The sequence below is a fragment of the Dermacentor silvarum genome, chromosome 2 (genome assembly GCF_013339745.2).
Source record: "Dermacentor silvarum isolate Dsil-2018 chromosome 2, BIME_Dsil_1.4, whole genome shotgun sequence".
NCBI lineage: Eukaryota > Metazoa > Arthropoda > Arachnida > Ixodida > Ixodidae > Dermacentor > Dermacentor silvarum.
Genome location: NC_051155.1, coordinates 15,238,748 through 15,255,170, shown reverse-complemented (window position 1 = coordinate 15,255,170; position 16,423 = coordinate 15,238,748). Strand labels below are relative to the sequence as shown.

Genomic DNA, 16,423 nt, shown 5'->3' with positions numbered 1-16,423 from the left:
TCCTCAACAATGCTTAACAGGACAATGTCATATGCAAACCAAAGGTTGTCGAGATTCGCCGCTGATGCTCCGCTCCTAATCCTTGAATATTTCTTCCAAGCCCGCAGTAAATACCGTTAAGCCCGGCCCACATGGAGCGAACTTTCATGGAGAACTTCGTGCGGCCCACACCAGCGCAGCAGAACGCCAGCGCGCCGCCACCGCCACGATTTCAGTGTTGCTAGAAACAGCGCGATTCCATTCCCAATAAAATGCAGTGAAAAAAATAGTTCTGTATCTGCAATTGAACCAGTATCCTGCAACTGAACCATGTTGGTAGCGCCTGGACGGCTGTAATCAGTCGATGATTGTACGCGATGCGAGCAGCTTTTGTCGCCATGTTCGCTCTATAGGCTCTTTGGCTGGCCAGCCGAGTCAAATGCGGCGGCAGGAAGTTGGACGCGACCATGCCCTGATTGGTCCGCGCCGACAGCCTTCATTCGCCGCTTCCGGCGAGCGGTTGACCGACTGGGAACATATCTCGCCCGCCTTGATCTACGGCGAACGTCCGCCGGGCGGCCGCGGCCGTTCGCCAGTTTTTCGCCAGAAAATCGCTCCCTGTGCGTCGGGCTTTAGCGAGATTGTGCCTCCTCGCCTGACGCCTTTCTAGACAGGTATTTTTACACTTTTTGTGGAGAATCAAGATAGCTGTGGAGTCTTTGTAGTTAAGCCATGGTATGCTGTGACCCACTGTGGTCACATAACCAATTTCTCTTACAAATATAGATATTATGCTTCTACTGTTCTGCAATAAGTTTGCAGTACAGATGCTGAACAGCTTGGATGGCCAGCGTGGAAAAAAAAACTTTTTTTTATTTCGCTCGGAGTTGGGGGAAAAGAGGGAAAGCAGGCATCATAAAAAAGGGGGACGACGCCCAGCCGGGGCTTGCAAAAAAGAGGCCACTTGATGGGCCAAGGTGAGCGGCTGGCGGCGCCACCAATCGCGACGTTCAAGCTGTCCGTCACGCGAGGAAAGAGGAGCAGTTCGACGAGTCCGTCTCTCACGCACACACACGCACACACAACAAGCACGCACGGGACGACGGACCGCAAATGCCGGACGTCCCGTCAGAGGAAGACGGCCGCGAATAGGGTCCCCGTGGAATGTCAACGACCGCGCTGTTGTTGCATAGGGGGCCACTTGTTCCACTGCTGCTGCTGCTGCTGCCAACACCCGCGGCCGTGAGAGGTCGTGAAGAAAACGAGGGGGCGGGGGTAGAAGGGGGAGGGAAGGACAGAGGGTGAGCGGAATGTGTGACGAGAGTAGGGGAAGCCTCCTTCAAAATGGGTTCCAAAAACTGCTTTTGAAAAAGCGTGCTGCAATGTTCTCTCTCTCCGTTTTCCAAAACAGTACGTCATGTAATATTTAAAAGAAAATGAAAGAAAGCGAGCCCTGGCGGCGCCCTTATATAAGTAGACGTGCAACTAACGTGTGGAAGGCACTGCGACAACGGTGTGTCCGCTCCAGGTGCGCCACACTGCGACGGCGGCAAGGAGAGAAACAAAACACCCCTCGGTGGGGGCGACTATAACATCGTCGCACGAGAGAAGGCGGGCGGCCGCCATCCCCTGAGAAGCGCCTTACTGTAGTCTCCTCCGCGCCCAGCACCCATTGGCGCAGGCACTTCGTTGTGTGCGCTGCTGCTTTCCAAAGTGTGTGTGTGTGTGTGTTCACCTGCTTTTTGGCACAGCGTCGTGTGTAACAGTTAATACTCATCACAGGGAAGGGGAGTCTTCGAAGGAAAGGGTGCCTCGTACAAAAACCTTAGAAAAATATGCCCTCTTTGGTTCTGCACCTTCGCGAGGACCAAATGGAATGAGAGCAAAGAAACGCCGCCAGGGTGGGAGTAAGAGCACCGGCGAGGCGCCATCTCGCGACCGCCCCGCTTCCCTCACTGCTACTGCTGCCTGCGGGTGTGTGTGTGTCTGTGTGTGTGTATCAAAAAGGAGAGGGGTCTGGTAAGGGAGCCTCTCTCTCTCGCGCGCACGCTATGTACAGCCCCGACTGCTGCTGCACTATGTGCAGCAACTAGGCAGACGGGGAAGAAAAAAAAAAAAGAAACTACCGAGCACACTACGCGTCGCCATCACATCAGGGCCTCCCCGTCTCGCCACATCAGCGCAATGCTAGGAGGAAAGGAGGGTCATCCGCTGCTGAGGAATGAGGATAAAAAACAGGACAGGAAAAGGGAAAGAAAGGGTGCGAGTCCTGCATTTGTTTCTCTTTTTTTTTTGATTGGCCAATGGCGAAAAAAAATTGGCGTTCTCCTCCCCAAGACGCCCGCCGCGGGTAACTGGCCGCACAGCGCACCACCCCCTCTGCTGGCTGGGACACACTTCAGTCAGATCTCTGCACAGAAAGGAGAAGGGAGAGAGGTGAGCCACTGGGATGCACACCACCACAGAAAGCTCACCTGCCTGTCACGCACTGCGCTCACTTAGGGTATCCCTGATACTGGCCCGCGTCCTCTCCATTGCCCAGTCCCCCATTTGACGGGTCCTGCACACACAATTTCAACTTGCAGGGTTTCACAATCACATCTTCATCGGGGGCACAAAAGCTCAGTAGCAGTTGCACCGCTGGTGCCAAAATAAGCAAGAGCTGATCAAAACTACACATTTAAAATAATACACCACCTACATACATGCACAGCAATTTCACAATCTAAAGCACAGAAACGGTGTGAAAAATTAAAGACTGACATGTACACACAACCCAGCCATAATGGACTATCGGCTACAATGGGCAAATTTTTGGGCAAATTTTGTCTAGATGGAGCATTATATACAACATACTTTGCTGCGCCGATTTGTGTGCGGCAGTGCACAGTATGCAACTTTTTCTGGCCACTTGCAGAATGTGCGAGAAGGCATTTTTTTTTCTTAAGGAACAAAGACAGTAGCAGCAAGCTTCCCACAACTGTGTGCCCCATGCAACGCCCTGCCGGCTAACGCCGCCTAAGGGCCGAAGGTGCCGCTAGGCTTAATTTGCTTCACTTCAATGCCCTAACATAAGGCATTTCAAAAACAACTGATGTCGATCACAAAATACATAGTTATGAGAATGCTTCATTTCTTATTGCATCATTGTGCCCTAAAAAGTAGATAGGCTGTTATTCGCACCGTCGTGACCACGAAGCGCGCAATGTGGTCAAGCCATCTTGCATCCATGCAGTGGCGGTCGGACATGGGCTCCGACATGAACTTGTCTCGTATTGTAGCTTTCGTACATGCTACGGTGGCTGTCGCTTGTCGCAAAAGATAAAATTAAGGCATCAGTTTGTTCTACCAACCGCAGTTTTGTGTGAAAAACAAACTGTAGCCTAAGTTTGTGCTACTGATGGCATTGACTTGCTTGGGCTGGGTGGGTGGCCAGCTCCCCGCCAGTGTGCTGGCTGTTAGTCCATTGGCTTCCACGGCCGGCCAGGCCAGACGAGGCCAAAGTGCAGCGCCAGCTACCTTTAGAGCAGGCATTTAGACAAGTTTGTCATAGATGGCACCATACTGCTGGCCATTTTCAAATTGCTTGGGGCATACTAGATGGGCATACTTGTAAAACAAAAGAAAGCCTATCGCTCGCCATACTTCCCTCTGTTGCTGTAGCCGTTGCAACTCGAGATACAGGCACGAAAAAAGTGCACAGGCTTTGAAGTGTGGGCCCAATTTTTTAGCACATACCACGGAACGCAGTGTAGCAGAATCTTTGAGGCTGTTTTAAAGGGTCCCTGAAACGGTTCGGACAAACTTTGTAGACGCGTAGGGTACAGCTACAGTAAAGCATCTCATCGACATGATCGTCTACCCACTCCTCTGATGGCAAGCAGTCACAAAACATGCCAAAACCATGACCTTCAAGAACACGCCCAGGCAGCAGTATGCCATCTTGGATGTCGCGCAACCTCGTTGCACTTGCAGTGCTTTGCACTAGAAGATCAAAACGTCGTCACTTCCTGACATATGATGCAGTGACATAAGTGGGGCAAGCCACAGCTCACAGTGTTGCATGAGGAAGCCACAAAGCCCCTGGCACAATTTAGGCAATGTGAAAGCTAATAAAGCTGCTAATAAAGCCCAGGATGGCTCAGAACTCTTTTCTCAATGTGTCGCAGTGTCGCTTGCATGCTGCTGGCATTTCCTGTAGAGAAACGCAAAACTGCTTGGCAAGCAAGGCTACTGACAGCATCAAGTTGTTACAAGCGTGAACCGAGCGGTGCCAAGAGGCAGACCGGCTCGACGTCTACCTCTGAGCAAATGATGAGTCGGTCGCAAGGCACAACACAAGTCTTACCTCGGAGAGGGGAATCTGTTGCACCAGCTGCGGTGCCTGCTGGTACAGGGTGGGCGCTGGGCTTCCATAGGGGTGTGCACCCGCTGCTGCTGCAGCTGCCATGTACTGCACAAGAGGGCACACTTCACCAAACACGACACTTCGGAACTTCTAGCAAATGAGGCAGAAATAAGAGACTTCCAGTCTCACTCATTCCCACTCGCAAAGGTGATATTTTGAGGGGCATGCAGTTCAGAGGAATGCACCACCAAATAGCAGGCTCTGCATTCTAGCTGTTTCATACTGAATGTTTGGCAATGTTTGACGGTACACTTTAACAGCTATGTCAGTAAGGAGTTAGTCGAGCAATCACGCAACACTGACAGGTGCAACTACTGAAGCAAAAGACACTGTGGAAGCATTAGCAATGATGCAAAGCCTGTGCCAATATTACTTAAACCTGAGTTTCACTCTGATCACCATGAAAGGTGAGTTGAATGAAACTCGTGTGGACTGCAGTCAGTCCAGGTGCCAAAGTGGAAAGTGATGGCAGATGGTCACGTGATTGCAGTGGTTGGGTTTCTTAATGGAGACGAGGCCTTTGAAAGCCAAAAAATGGCACCAAACTTTACTTTTAGAAAATGGCATGACGTATTTATTTGAATATAAGGTGAGGTTGCTTCCCTGAATTTCTAGCCTCGAAGTCTCTCCCCGCCTTATGCGTGAATTTTGCCTTTAGGTGTGGCTTCACGGCAGCCCGAATTTCAGCTTAGAGTGTGGCTTTATGGCAGCGTGCGCCGTGGTGCCATGAAGCAACACTACAAGGAGAAATTCACATATCACCCGCACATCGCGCGTGTTGAAGCTCCCCCCCCCCCCCCCCCCCCCATTTCAAAGTTGCCATTCTCATTGTCGGTTACTCTGTATTGCCTTATACTGGTGTGCATACTCCAGTTTTTTTTTATTGGGTTCCCCCATTTGCACCCTCGCTTTATAATCATGATTGCCTCATAATCGAATAAACACAGTATTTGTACTGTATATGTCATAAGCTACCTTTTCTGTAATTATCAGCTGATTCAAATCAAACATAAAACGAGCCACATTAGCGGCGAGCAAGGGCTGGAACAAGCCGAACTTCGAGTGAGAGCGGTTCTTGCACCTTCTAACCGACAGGTGCCATCTTTGTTGCTTTGGTTGTGCATCTCTACGTTTGTTTTTTTGTGCTGCCCTAGCAACAGCAATGGCAGCTTGGTCGAAGAACGATTCACTTCTGATTTGGGGTTTCCGAGTTCCTCGTGTATCGGATGCGAAGCTGCGAACTGACAAAGAATGTGCTTCTTGCGCAAGCAGGGAAACGAGCGGATGCCATTGGCTGCTGTGCACAATGACACGACGGTCCCTTCAGACGGTCACCCGGTGTGTCACCTGTCATGGCTGCTTGCTTGATATGTTGCTGCCTGTCTGTGTGCTCCACTCCACTTTCTTGCATCTTCACAGTCTTACGATCTCTCGCCTTCTACTTGAATAGTTTTATGCAGCCTGTCCGATCATTGCTTTGTCGTACACAATGAGTGGGATGAAGGCACACACCATTCGGTTAGTGGTTTGGTGCACGGAAGCATTCCAAGAAGTGCGTCCGCATGGCGAAGTGGGCCGCCAACAACAATTATGCCGACCCTACCGGCGACGTAGATTCTGTTCTATCAGTACAAGATAATGATAGCGTCGATGCTGCCAGCGGCATACAGTTAAACCTAATCGTAAAATCATAATATCACCAATTTGCCTTGTTATATTGCAATTTCACCTTCTATGCAAATAAGTACTGTTGCTGATGGATTTTTCTACACGGAAGGGGCGAATAGCAGTGTTTATATCAATGCGACAGAAACGTATCGTATCAACATTCAAGTGTATCACATCTCATGTAAACAAAGTACAGTGGATTCATTTTTTCTTGCGCTATGTACAGTAGGACGCCACAGGGACGAAATGGACAATGGATATGAAGCGTGGACATTGGATTTTGAAGCGTGGACCAACTAGCCCAATTCATAGCTCTTCTAAAGTGCAGTGGAACCCCGATTATACGACTTTAGGGGACCACGCAAAATTGTCATATAATCCGGGCGTTGTACAATCGAAAAACTAAGAATATCAGCAGTGATGCTCAGTCTTGCACAAAAAAACGGGCACAGACCGCCTGAATAAGCCTGCAGCACAAACCTGCACTGCTTCCAAGGAAGGTAGATTAAATTATTAAAAAATTACCGTATTTATTCAATGGTAACGCGGGTTTTTCTTTTCATGATTTTCGTTGCGAGAATTCGACTATCGCATTAGAATTAGAATAACGGCAAAATTTACCATTTTAAAACAAATATTCTAAATCCCATGATTTTTAGCGATACATTGGCAACCTGTAACTTTACGCCTTAATCCAATTCACAGACAAGTCGACCGAAGTCAGAACTTGTTTTTGGTTTGAATCGACGCTGTTTTGGCTAGGCTTGTGACTGGTTACGAAGCTGCAATACCCTACGGCCTTTTGCGGTTCAACTCCGTTTATTTGCGACGTTACGGCGACACAGCGTATTCAGTATGACGGTCGCTTTGAGAGACGAGCAATTTTGATGGCCGAGGAGCTGGGAAAGTCCGCCGCGGCTCGGTATCTCGACATCAAGTAGTCGGCAATTTGCGGATGGCGGGACCAGCGGAAGGCCCACTTTAAATGCGAAGACAGTCGGGAAGGCTCTGTGAAACATGAAGTGGTCTGGTACTGACCCCGAATGAAATGATTGTGTGCTCTTTTAAGATCTCAAACAAGCTCGACGGCACGGAAGATGACAATTCTCGGGCGATCACTTTTGGAAATAGTTTTGCTTTCGCGAGACTCGGCTCGTCCCGGCACCCTCAAAGCATACTACCGACACCTCTCTTGGTGCTGATTGCGAGCTTAGGATTGCGCCAGAAAAACTTTTCGGGGAGGCTTTCAGTGCCTAGTCACACAAAGTTTCGCGAAAGTTATCACCCGAGAAGACCACCCCAAGGAAAGCTCCGTCTCTTCTTCAGAGGACCATGATGAGTGAAGAGAACATTTCCGAATTGCGATCCCTTGAATAAAGGTACCATTTCTTTTTCCGTTCGTCCCACGTTACATTAGCTATTTTCGTTATTTCGCGTGACTGGAAAGTCGCCCCTTGCGTTACAATCACGGTCGTGTTACATTCGGCTAAATACGGTATTGCACACCCGTTATCAGCCGCCTGCAGTGTGCTTACGTGCCAGCCTGTGTCAGCTTATAACTTTGTTGTTGTTTTTTTCGGACGGTACCAGAGAGGCGAGTATGTACAAGGCGGGTCGGCGTAAAATTGCGTTGTATAATCGAGATTATTAATACATTATTTCTAAGGGGGTTTTGCTGGGACCAAACCAATTCGCCGTAAATGGGGGTCGTCGCATAACCAGGGGACGTATAATCGAGGTTCCACTGTAATTCGCTAAGAAGGCGTATCGCATCAAATGAGCCAAACAGGGGTAGTTTGAAATGGAGAATGCACATTAAAATGGTGCATGTAAACAGAAGTGTATTGTATCAGGAAATTAGTGAGAAGCATTCGCTGTGGGATGACAACCGGCCAAACAACCAGCGGCAGTGGCTGCTGCCTCGACGCAAAACAATAAAACAAAAGTGGTGGCTTATGTAGCAGGCCACAGGCGATTTCCTTTAACTCGTGAGTACATTACACGCATTGAAACAGTACCTTCTTTGTCAATAATGCATAACATTAACATCGGCGAGTTACTGGCATCATTAACGTAGCCAAGTCCACTTTGAAGTACAGTCGAGTCCACTTATAACAATATTCAAGTGCCACGAAAATTCCATTGTTATCACTGATAATTGTTATAAACGGGTTGCACGAAAAAAAAGCAAAATAGCGGAATGGCAGAGCTGTTGTGAGATAACTATAATGACGGGGAGGCCAGTGCTCCTCTCCACCACCTTCCTCCATCCGGCCGCTGTTTGTGTTAGCTCGTTAAAACAACTGTAACTCTGCTTCCTGCACGCTCCGATCACGTGTAACAAGCTGCGGCTGTCGGCGTTCAAGAATGGCACTGCTGTAACAACTGCAAAGAGGGGTCACGGACAGCAAGTGACATGCGAGCTCCCCCGAGGCATCGTTTTGGTGGCCCCGAAAGGGGCCTTGTAAAAAATATGAGAAGGTTGTCGTGGCCGCCTTTCAGCTTGAGAAATGCCGAAGAAACGCTGGGGTGAAATCGTCAACAGCATCTCGCCACGTATGTCTCCCTGGCTTGCACGAGAAAACCCCATGTCCGTCTGCCTTGCTTGCCTTACGCGAAGCTTGCCGACATCCTTCTCCATGGCATCCAGGGGATCCACGTAATGAGTGCAGCGGAAGATCCCTCGCGAAAACGAAGCCCCGAAGGGACTGAATCAACTGCAGGGCCTCCTGCGAGGACAATGTTGAGGCAACCTGCCCTACCGCGTCATCGCTGCCGTCAGTGTCATCGCTGCCCGATTCAAACACGTTCGCGACGATCGCCTCATCGGTGAGAAGTTCTGATGCTACTAATGTGTCGTCCACATGCAGAAACTCTTCAAGTCGTGAAGCATCCTCATCGACTGCGGACCAAAGTTCTGGCATCACTTCGTCGGTGGGAACTTCGCAGGCTTCGTCTAAGTCACTCCTGCCTCGGACAAAGCATGCTTTCCTAAAGCAGTTTCGCACCGTAGAAGCACCAACTTCGGACCACGCAACAAATATAAACTACACGGCTATCAGCAGATTGATTTTCAAGTCTGGTTGCTCCCTGCTTGTCTGCGCGGCCATGCCCATCAACAAGACTAACTTGCTCAGGACGCGGCGACGATACATCACCTTAAAATTGGCGATCCGTTGAAGTCCATGGGCTGCAAGCCTGCCGTCGTGTTCGAAGGCAGGAAAAAAACTTCCACGTTTAAGAGCTTGGGCATGGAGTGGCAGGCACTACAACTATCCAGGATGTGCGCCACCTTCCTCTTCGATCGCTCGATGCGCTGATCAAACTCCAACAACAACCACTCGCGAAAAATTTTTCACGTCATCCATGCCTTGTGATTATTACGGTAGCGTACTGGTATCCTGGCAGTACCGCGGAAGCAGCGGGGATTTTTTTACTTCCCAATGACAAATGCGGGGCGCACTTGTCACTCCCGTCCATGTTCGCGCACAAAAACACAGTAAGGAGCAGCTTGCTGTTTTTGCCGCCCTTCAACGCCCGTCTCCTTTCAGTGCATGCGTCTTGGAGGGCAACATCTGGAAAAACAGCCCCGTTTCGTCGCCATTGTACGCGTTAGCGTCAACGTAGTTGTCGAGGATGCAGGGCAGCATTTCCTGCACCCATTTCTGCTTCGCCTCCATGTCAAGCGAAGCTCCCTAGCCGGTGACGGCTTTGTAGACAATGCCGTGCCTCTCTTTGAAGCACTGTATCCAGCCGCCACCTTGCTGGAAGTCCACATTGTTAATCAGCAGGGCAAACTGCTTCACCTTTGTGGCCAGAATCGGCATGGTGATAGGCAAGTTCAGGGTACGGGCACCAAGAAGCCACTCGTAGAGGCACCTTGTCGAATGCGTTTGTGCCCACTGTCAAGCCCGCACTTTGGCGAACTTCTCAGCGGAGCGGATGATCGTAGACACCATCGGTTGCAATAGTGCGTACTTCTTAACCAAGTCGCACACTTTTTTATTGTCTTTGTAGTCCTTCACGATACTGCACTTTGTCTCCAAATCGATAGCCGTGCGCTTTTTTTTGCCCGGCAACGTCGTCCGATAATCAGCGGGCGGATCAGCCATCTTCCGTTTCGGTGGCGATTCAAATGAGACGGAGAAACCACGTGGCCGGGAACGACTTCGACGCAATCAACTAACACAAGCAACCAAATTGTTGGCAGAACTGCGCAAAATGAGGGGTGCGTGAGCAGATGAGTGCTGTCGGGGCTGTCAGTGCGTTGGCGAGGTCCATTCATGTTTCGTAGGGTGGCGTGGCAGAGAGCTACGGGCGCAGCCAATTTGTGTTCGGAGGGGTGGAAGGGCGGCGGGAGAGAGGCATGCAAGGCTGGTGATGCGGAGAAGGCTGGAAAACAGGTTCTATTGTATGAGCGCGCAGCGGGGAGGGTGCAGCGGCTGGAATTCCTTTCATATTTTTTTTCTTTTCAAGGATTTCGCATTCCACTACCTTTTGGCACGGGCGCCCAGGAGCCAGACTTCATTGTTATAACTGATAATGCAGCATGAGGGCATTGTAGTCAGCGGGTACCATAGAAAATATACAAAAGTTTACGGTGCAGCATCTTTTTATCGTAACCGATATATTGTTAAAACCGGTATCATAATAAGTGGCTTCGACTGTAGTAGAAGCCAAGACAGCAAAGCTCGGCTACCACTGGACATGGCAAGCTGCTGACATGTTGGGAAATTTTATTATTCTGATACAATACAGTACGTTGCCACAAAATAAACGTCACAAATTTGTCCACATGGACAAATGAAGAAGAACCTGAGGAATGTAGCTGTCACCCTGCTGGTATTTTCGGCGCATTTCACAACACGACAGCAAAAGCAGGCTAGTGTCAAATATGATACCAGGCGCGTTAATATGCTGGACCAGAAAATGCACATTCATGTAAACAGTGGCGTACGAGTTGATGTGATACGATGCATTAATTCAATACGCTTCTACCATATCCATGTAAATGCGGCTAATGCTTCATCTGCCTCTCCCTTCAATGTGTCTCCGAAACTCAAGATTACGCAATCTCCAGGGGCAGATTAGCTCTGAGACAGCGGGCTGTGCATGCGCTCAGCCGCACTGACAGCCATGCCAGCCATGGCCGCGTAGAAAAGGAGACCCGTGCCAATTACGGCATCACGACCAGGAGCACATACCTAGTGGCCCAAGCTATTAGACAACTTAGGCCACTTGGTCAACATAGTAGGCACGACGACAACATGAGAAGAGTCAGATGATGAAGCTGAAATGACGACGATGGAATGACCATGACAGCATCACGACCATGATCACATACCATGTCTTATCAAGTTTGGAGAAACCAAACCCAGGAGATATTCTGACAGGGAGAGGGCGGTCAAAGAAATTCAAGGAGGGGGGGTCAAAAAAATAATCTGACATTTTGCGAGACGAATGTTTTCCTGCATTTCATCAGACATGGACGAGCGGAATTATGTTCTAGTCTTTTTCACGATGCTAAAATGCGGCTCGCACTGTGCATTGCTCTGCGGTATCAACGAAATACCCAGCATAACTTCGTTTGAGTACTACTTTAAAGATACTTCTTGCGCTGGTGTTCCTTGCTTTAATTAAAGCCATTACTGAAAGTAGGCATATGCAAAGCTAGAGTGGTTGACGCCGAGGAGAACAACGGAGAGTCTAGTGTTGCTAGTTGTGGCCTTCGCTCGCTAGCTGAATGAGACTACGGCTACTAGGGTACCCACCCAACAACCCCGACAACGTAAAGTGTGGCACTGTGGTTAATGAAATAACGCATGCAGGGTTTCCCCACAACTTTCTTAACAATGCTACACGCCATGAACTTGCAACTGGATTGAATTGGGTTGGATTTTTTTGCCAGTGGAAGCCAGACAAAGCGCTGGATGCAGATAGAAATGGGACACAACTGCAATTTCTGGTAGACTTTCCTGTCAACCAGACAACTTAAATACAGTTGAACCCACTTATAATGATACCGGTTTTACCAATATTGTGACGTCTTAGTTGGGATGACATTTATTAGGCCCGGGAGCTCGCCAGCGAACCAGCACAGCACATAGGCGATGATGATAATATACAGATGAGGAAGATGTGCGTAATAAACGCCCACACGGTTATAACAATGAGAAGCTGCTGCACCGTCAACTTTTGTATGTTTTCTATGGTGAAATAACCCGCTTACTACAATGCCCCAAAGCCGCATTATCGGTTATAACTATGAATTCTGGCTACTGGGTGTCCATGCCGAGAGAGAAAGGAATGCGAAACCCTCGAAAAGAAAGAAGAAAATAATAAATTCGAGCCGCTGCACGTCACCGCGCGCTGTTTTCCAGCCTACCCCGCATCACGAGCCTCACACACCCCTTTCTCCTGTCGCCCTTCCACTCTTCCGAATACGAATGGGCTGCGCCTGTAGCTCTATGCCACGCCACCCTCCGAAACAAGAATGGACCACGTCAACTGCACTGATAGCAGATAGCAGTGCCATTCTTGAACGCCGACAGCCGCGGCTTGTTACACGCGATCGGAGCGCACAGGAACAAAGTTAAACAGTTAAACAAGTCAACTGAATCAGCAGCCGGATGGAGGAAGGTGGTAGGGAGGGGCACAGGGATCTCCACTGTTATAGTTTTCTCACAACAGCTCTGCCATTCCCCTATTTAGATTTTTTTTTCATGCAGCCCAGTTATAACAATTATCGGTTATAACAATGCAATTTTCATGGCACTTGAATATTGTTAAAAGTGGGTTCGACTATAAAAGGTCAAAATCCGAGAGACTTCGTAGGCATGCCATACCCAGTCGCCCCAGCAGGAAGACAACTTGGGTTGCTATGTTGGCGAAGATAGACAGACAGGCTCAATATGCTTCAAGTAGGCAAGGACACCTCTACATATTCTCAGGACACCTCTACATATTCTCAGAAAAAACTGTTGACGAGAAATCGTACATGATACCGACTCTGTGTAGTAATTTACTTACTACGCCGCCCCGGCATCGTGTCTTACCTATATGCAAACGCTCACGCAACAATTTTGATGGTGTGTGGGTCACCGTCGTCGTCTTCTATGAGTAAGCAAGCAACGTTCAAGCAACAGTGCGCGGGTCATCGTTGTCGTGTTAAACAGCAGCCGGATGGAGGAAGGTGGTGGGGATTGAGTTAATTCCGGCACTCAAATCCACGACCTTTGGTGGCAGTCGAACCCTCGAGCTTATGTGGGAGTCGACAAACCACCTTTGGCGTTAAGGTGAAATGAATTAAGGTACAGTTAATTAATATAGAGTTAATTAAAACACTCGAACCCACAACCTTTGGTGGGAGTCGAACCCACGACCTTCGTTGTTAATTAGGGCAGGGTTAATTAAGGCACAGTCAATTAAAGTAGCGTCAATTAAGGCATTTGAACCCGTGACCTTTGGTCAGAAAGAACAAGTAATAAGAAGCAGCGCATTCGCATGAAAATGTCAAGTAATTTAAGCGCACAGGCTTTCACCTTCACCCTCTTTGGTGTATGCTAAAGTGACTGTCAATATTTTTTTATTCTGTACTTAAATAAATTTGAGGGAATAAATTAAACATGCCTCCGAATAAAATGGGCGCCCACTTTCTATAGCCGCGCTTACATGAATGCAACAGTAACCCATCACATTTCCTAGCGCATCACGAGCAATGAGATGCGCCAGCGTTTACATGTAGTGCATTACCCCTGGTGCGATGGTGACGGCACACAGGCTCGGTGACTGCATTATTAGGTGTCACACTCCCAATTACGATGTTTTTAAATGGAACGTTGCGTGAACGAACGAATGTTGTCAGCTTGAACGAACTTTCATATCCTTCTCTACAGTGTCACTTGCATACAGCATCAGCATGGCGAGCACAGTAGATCCACAGCAAGTTTGCTTCCCATAATTCCTAGTGCGTTTTATTGTGTTTACATGCATTGTGAAAGTCGACTTAGTCGTCTCAATCCACCCGTCTGGCGCATTAGCCCTGTTTACATTAATGTGATGTGATGCACCAGTTGCTTATGTGTCCAAAGTAGAAAATTAATGTATAGATTACAATAAACCTCCTAAACAAAATATAAATGTAACGTGCACTTGATTTCTTAGCAAGAAAAGTACATGCTGCATAATACCAAGCAGTTCCCTAAAGTCAGATTTGCCGTAATACGTCTGTGCACACTGCGCGGTAAAGGATACAAGCTCCACTAAGGCGATTTTGGTACAGTAAAATCTCGTTACTATGAACCCCACATCAACGAACTTTTCCGAAATCCCCTGCTGACTTCTTATAGTTTCAATGTAAAAATATTTCAGTACTACGAACTTCAGAATACTGAATGTTTCGGAATAACAATCGCTATTCAGTTTCCGTGTCATGTTAACAACGCCTCAGTACTATGAACTAATATGTTAAAATCTGGGGATTCCTAGATTTCCGTGTATCCAGTCACAGTAGCCGAAGCAGGAGGCTAGCAGATGACAAGGCGTAGGCACGGCGCACGAGTTCGGAAAACCTAAGACGGTGCCCAGGGGAGGGAAAAAAAAAAGTGCGCTGGCATGCAGCATCGGCGCGCATTGGAAGGCCGCCTCTTGAAAGGCCAATCGCCCACGATAATCACTTCACAAGTTCCGAAAAAGACACCAAAGCAGCGTGACGATCGCGCGAATTGGTGAGAGCGGCATGTCACAAGGGAAATGGCTGCTGTCCGCACGCGCATACAGGTTTTTTTTCGCACATGCCTTCTCCGTACCAGCCAACCCTAACGATGGCAGATGACACGCCGGTGCGCGTTGCAATGATGGGCCCGTTCCTGGTTTAGGAAGGCGCCCTTGGGCTCTACAACGGCGCAGTGTGCCCAAAGGCCCCGCGTAGACGGATATTCTAACAGCGCAGCTCAGTAGAGCAGCGGGACCAGCGAGGCGAGAAGGCGTGCATCAGGTCGGGAATCACCGCAAGATACTTTCGCTCTTGCTTCGCACTTTTTCGTTCCGAGGCAAGTTAACAGTGTGTCAGCTGAACAGTCAGGTGACCAGTTCTTTCTGAGAAGGTCCCGAAGTAACAATTGTCACGCGCAGGACCATTCGAACACTAGCTGAGGCGAAGATGCATTAGGTTTTGCTAGTGCATGCTTTGCCCAGACAAGTGTTACCTAGCAACGGAGGTGCGTCTCTTCCTACTTTCACCCTTCTTTGCAGGTGCCCCTTTCGCGCTTTCTGCAGCTGCACTAGCTACGCACGCGGAGAAATGTAATCTCCAGGATTGCCACACGGTCACACTTTGTACTTTCTGGGCAGTGTCATTTACGCGTGCTTGCGCTTTAAAATAGTTCAGGTGTCCACCTTGAGCGAGACAGTTGCAGTGTCCACGGCAAGAAATGTGAAAAACAAACAAACAAGAAACATTGCGCTTTGGAGGCGACATGGAGCTTTCTTTTTGGTAGTTTTCTCGACGTCAGCGTCTGTTTTGAGCGCGTCACTCTTATTACACGGTGCTTCAGTGGTGTTCGTTTTGACTCGTTGCAAAGCTGTCGAGGTTGAAGAGCACTGGCTACATCGGGATTATGTTTTCGCCAGCTCACTGGAGAAACATAATCGCAATAGTACAAAGCGTGTCGAAAATGAAGGTGCGCCGTGGCTGTGCTGCGAAGAAAGTCGCGAGGCCTCGATCGCTGCTGCGAGAACCAATGAGTCACGAGATGACGAGAATTTCAGCTTCCACTCTGCTTTTGTGCAAAATAGCAACAGGAGTTGCTCACTCATTTACTAAATAAAAGTGCGTTTACGTAGTAAGCATTTGCTTACTGGTTTCTGGATACCCTCGATAATTCGACATTTGGTTAATTCGGACATTTTTTCCGGTCCCGTGAAATCCGAATTAACGAGGTTTTACTGTATTGTGACAACTTATGAACTGATGGGTGAATGGGTGGAATGGTTAATTTTGGGGCTTTCACTACAGTCGAGTCCCGCTACAACGAAATTCACGGGACACACGAAAAATTTCGTTGTGGCGGAACTTCGTTGGCGCGAATTGGCATGTATATACCGTATTTTCGCGATACTAAGCACCCCCCCCCCCTCGATTTTCGCGAAAAAAATTGGGGGAAAAGTTTGCATGCAAATCTAAGCACCCGCCTATTTGTTAAGAAGAGCGCGTAGCCAAGCCGCCTCGTGACGCCCGCGAGCCACGCGTAGCCGGAGCCGTTGCACTCCCGAGGTGGCACGGCGTCCGCAGCGCGATCTCGCCGCACAGTCGGACTGCAGAGCCGCGCGGACCCCGCGCGCCGCGTGGACTCGTGGCGCTCGCGCGCC

General features: G+C 48.9%; 1 protein-coding gene across 5 annotated transcripts in view; it reads right to left on the bottom strand.

Moving 5' to 3' along the window:
- Nucleotides 1–832: 832 nt before the first annotated feature.
- The window catches only part of LOC119441332 (RNA-binding motif, single-stranded-interacting protein 1-like), a 116,773-nt gene continuing 101,182 nt past the window's right edge, over nt 833–16,423 (bottom strand). For 2 of the 5 annotated variants that reach the window (XM_049661158.1, XM_049661163.1), the window contains exons 9-11: nt 4,328–4,432; nt 2,454–2,557; nt 833–2,389 (exon numbers count right to left, since the gene is read on the bottom strand). In XM_049661158.1, coding sequence (XP_049517115.1) covers nt 2,474–2,557; nt 4,328–4,432 — 189 coding nt within the window. In that variant the 3' untranslated portion in view covers nt 833–2,389; nt 2,454–2,473. The remainder of the gene's footprint in view (nt 2,390–2,453; nt 2,558–4,327; nt 4,433–16,423) is intronic. The other 3 variants (XM_049661160.1, XM_049661162.1, XM_049661161.1) reach the window with 3 other exon arrangements.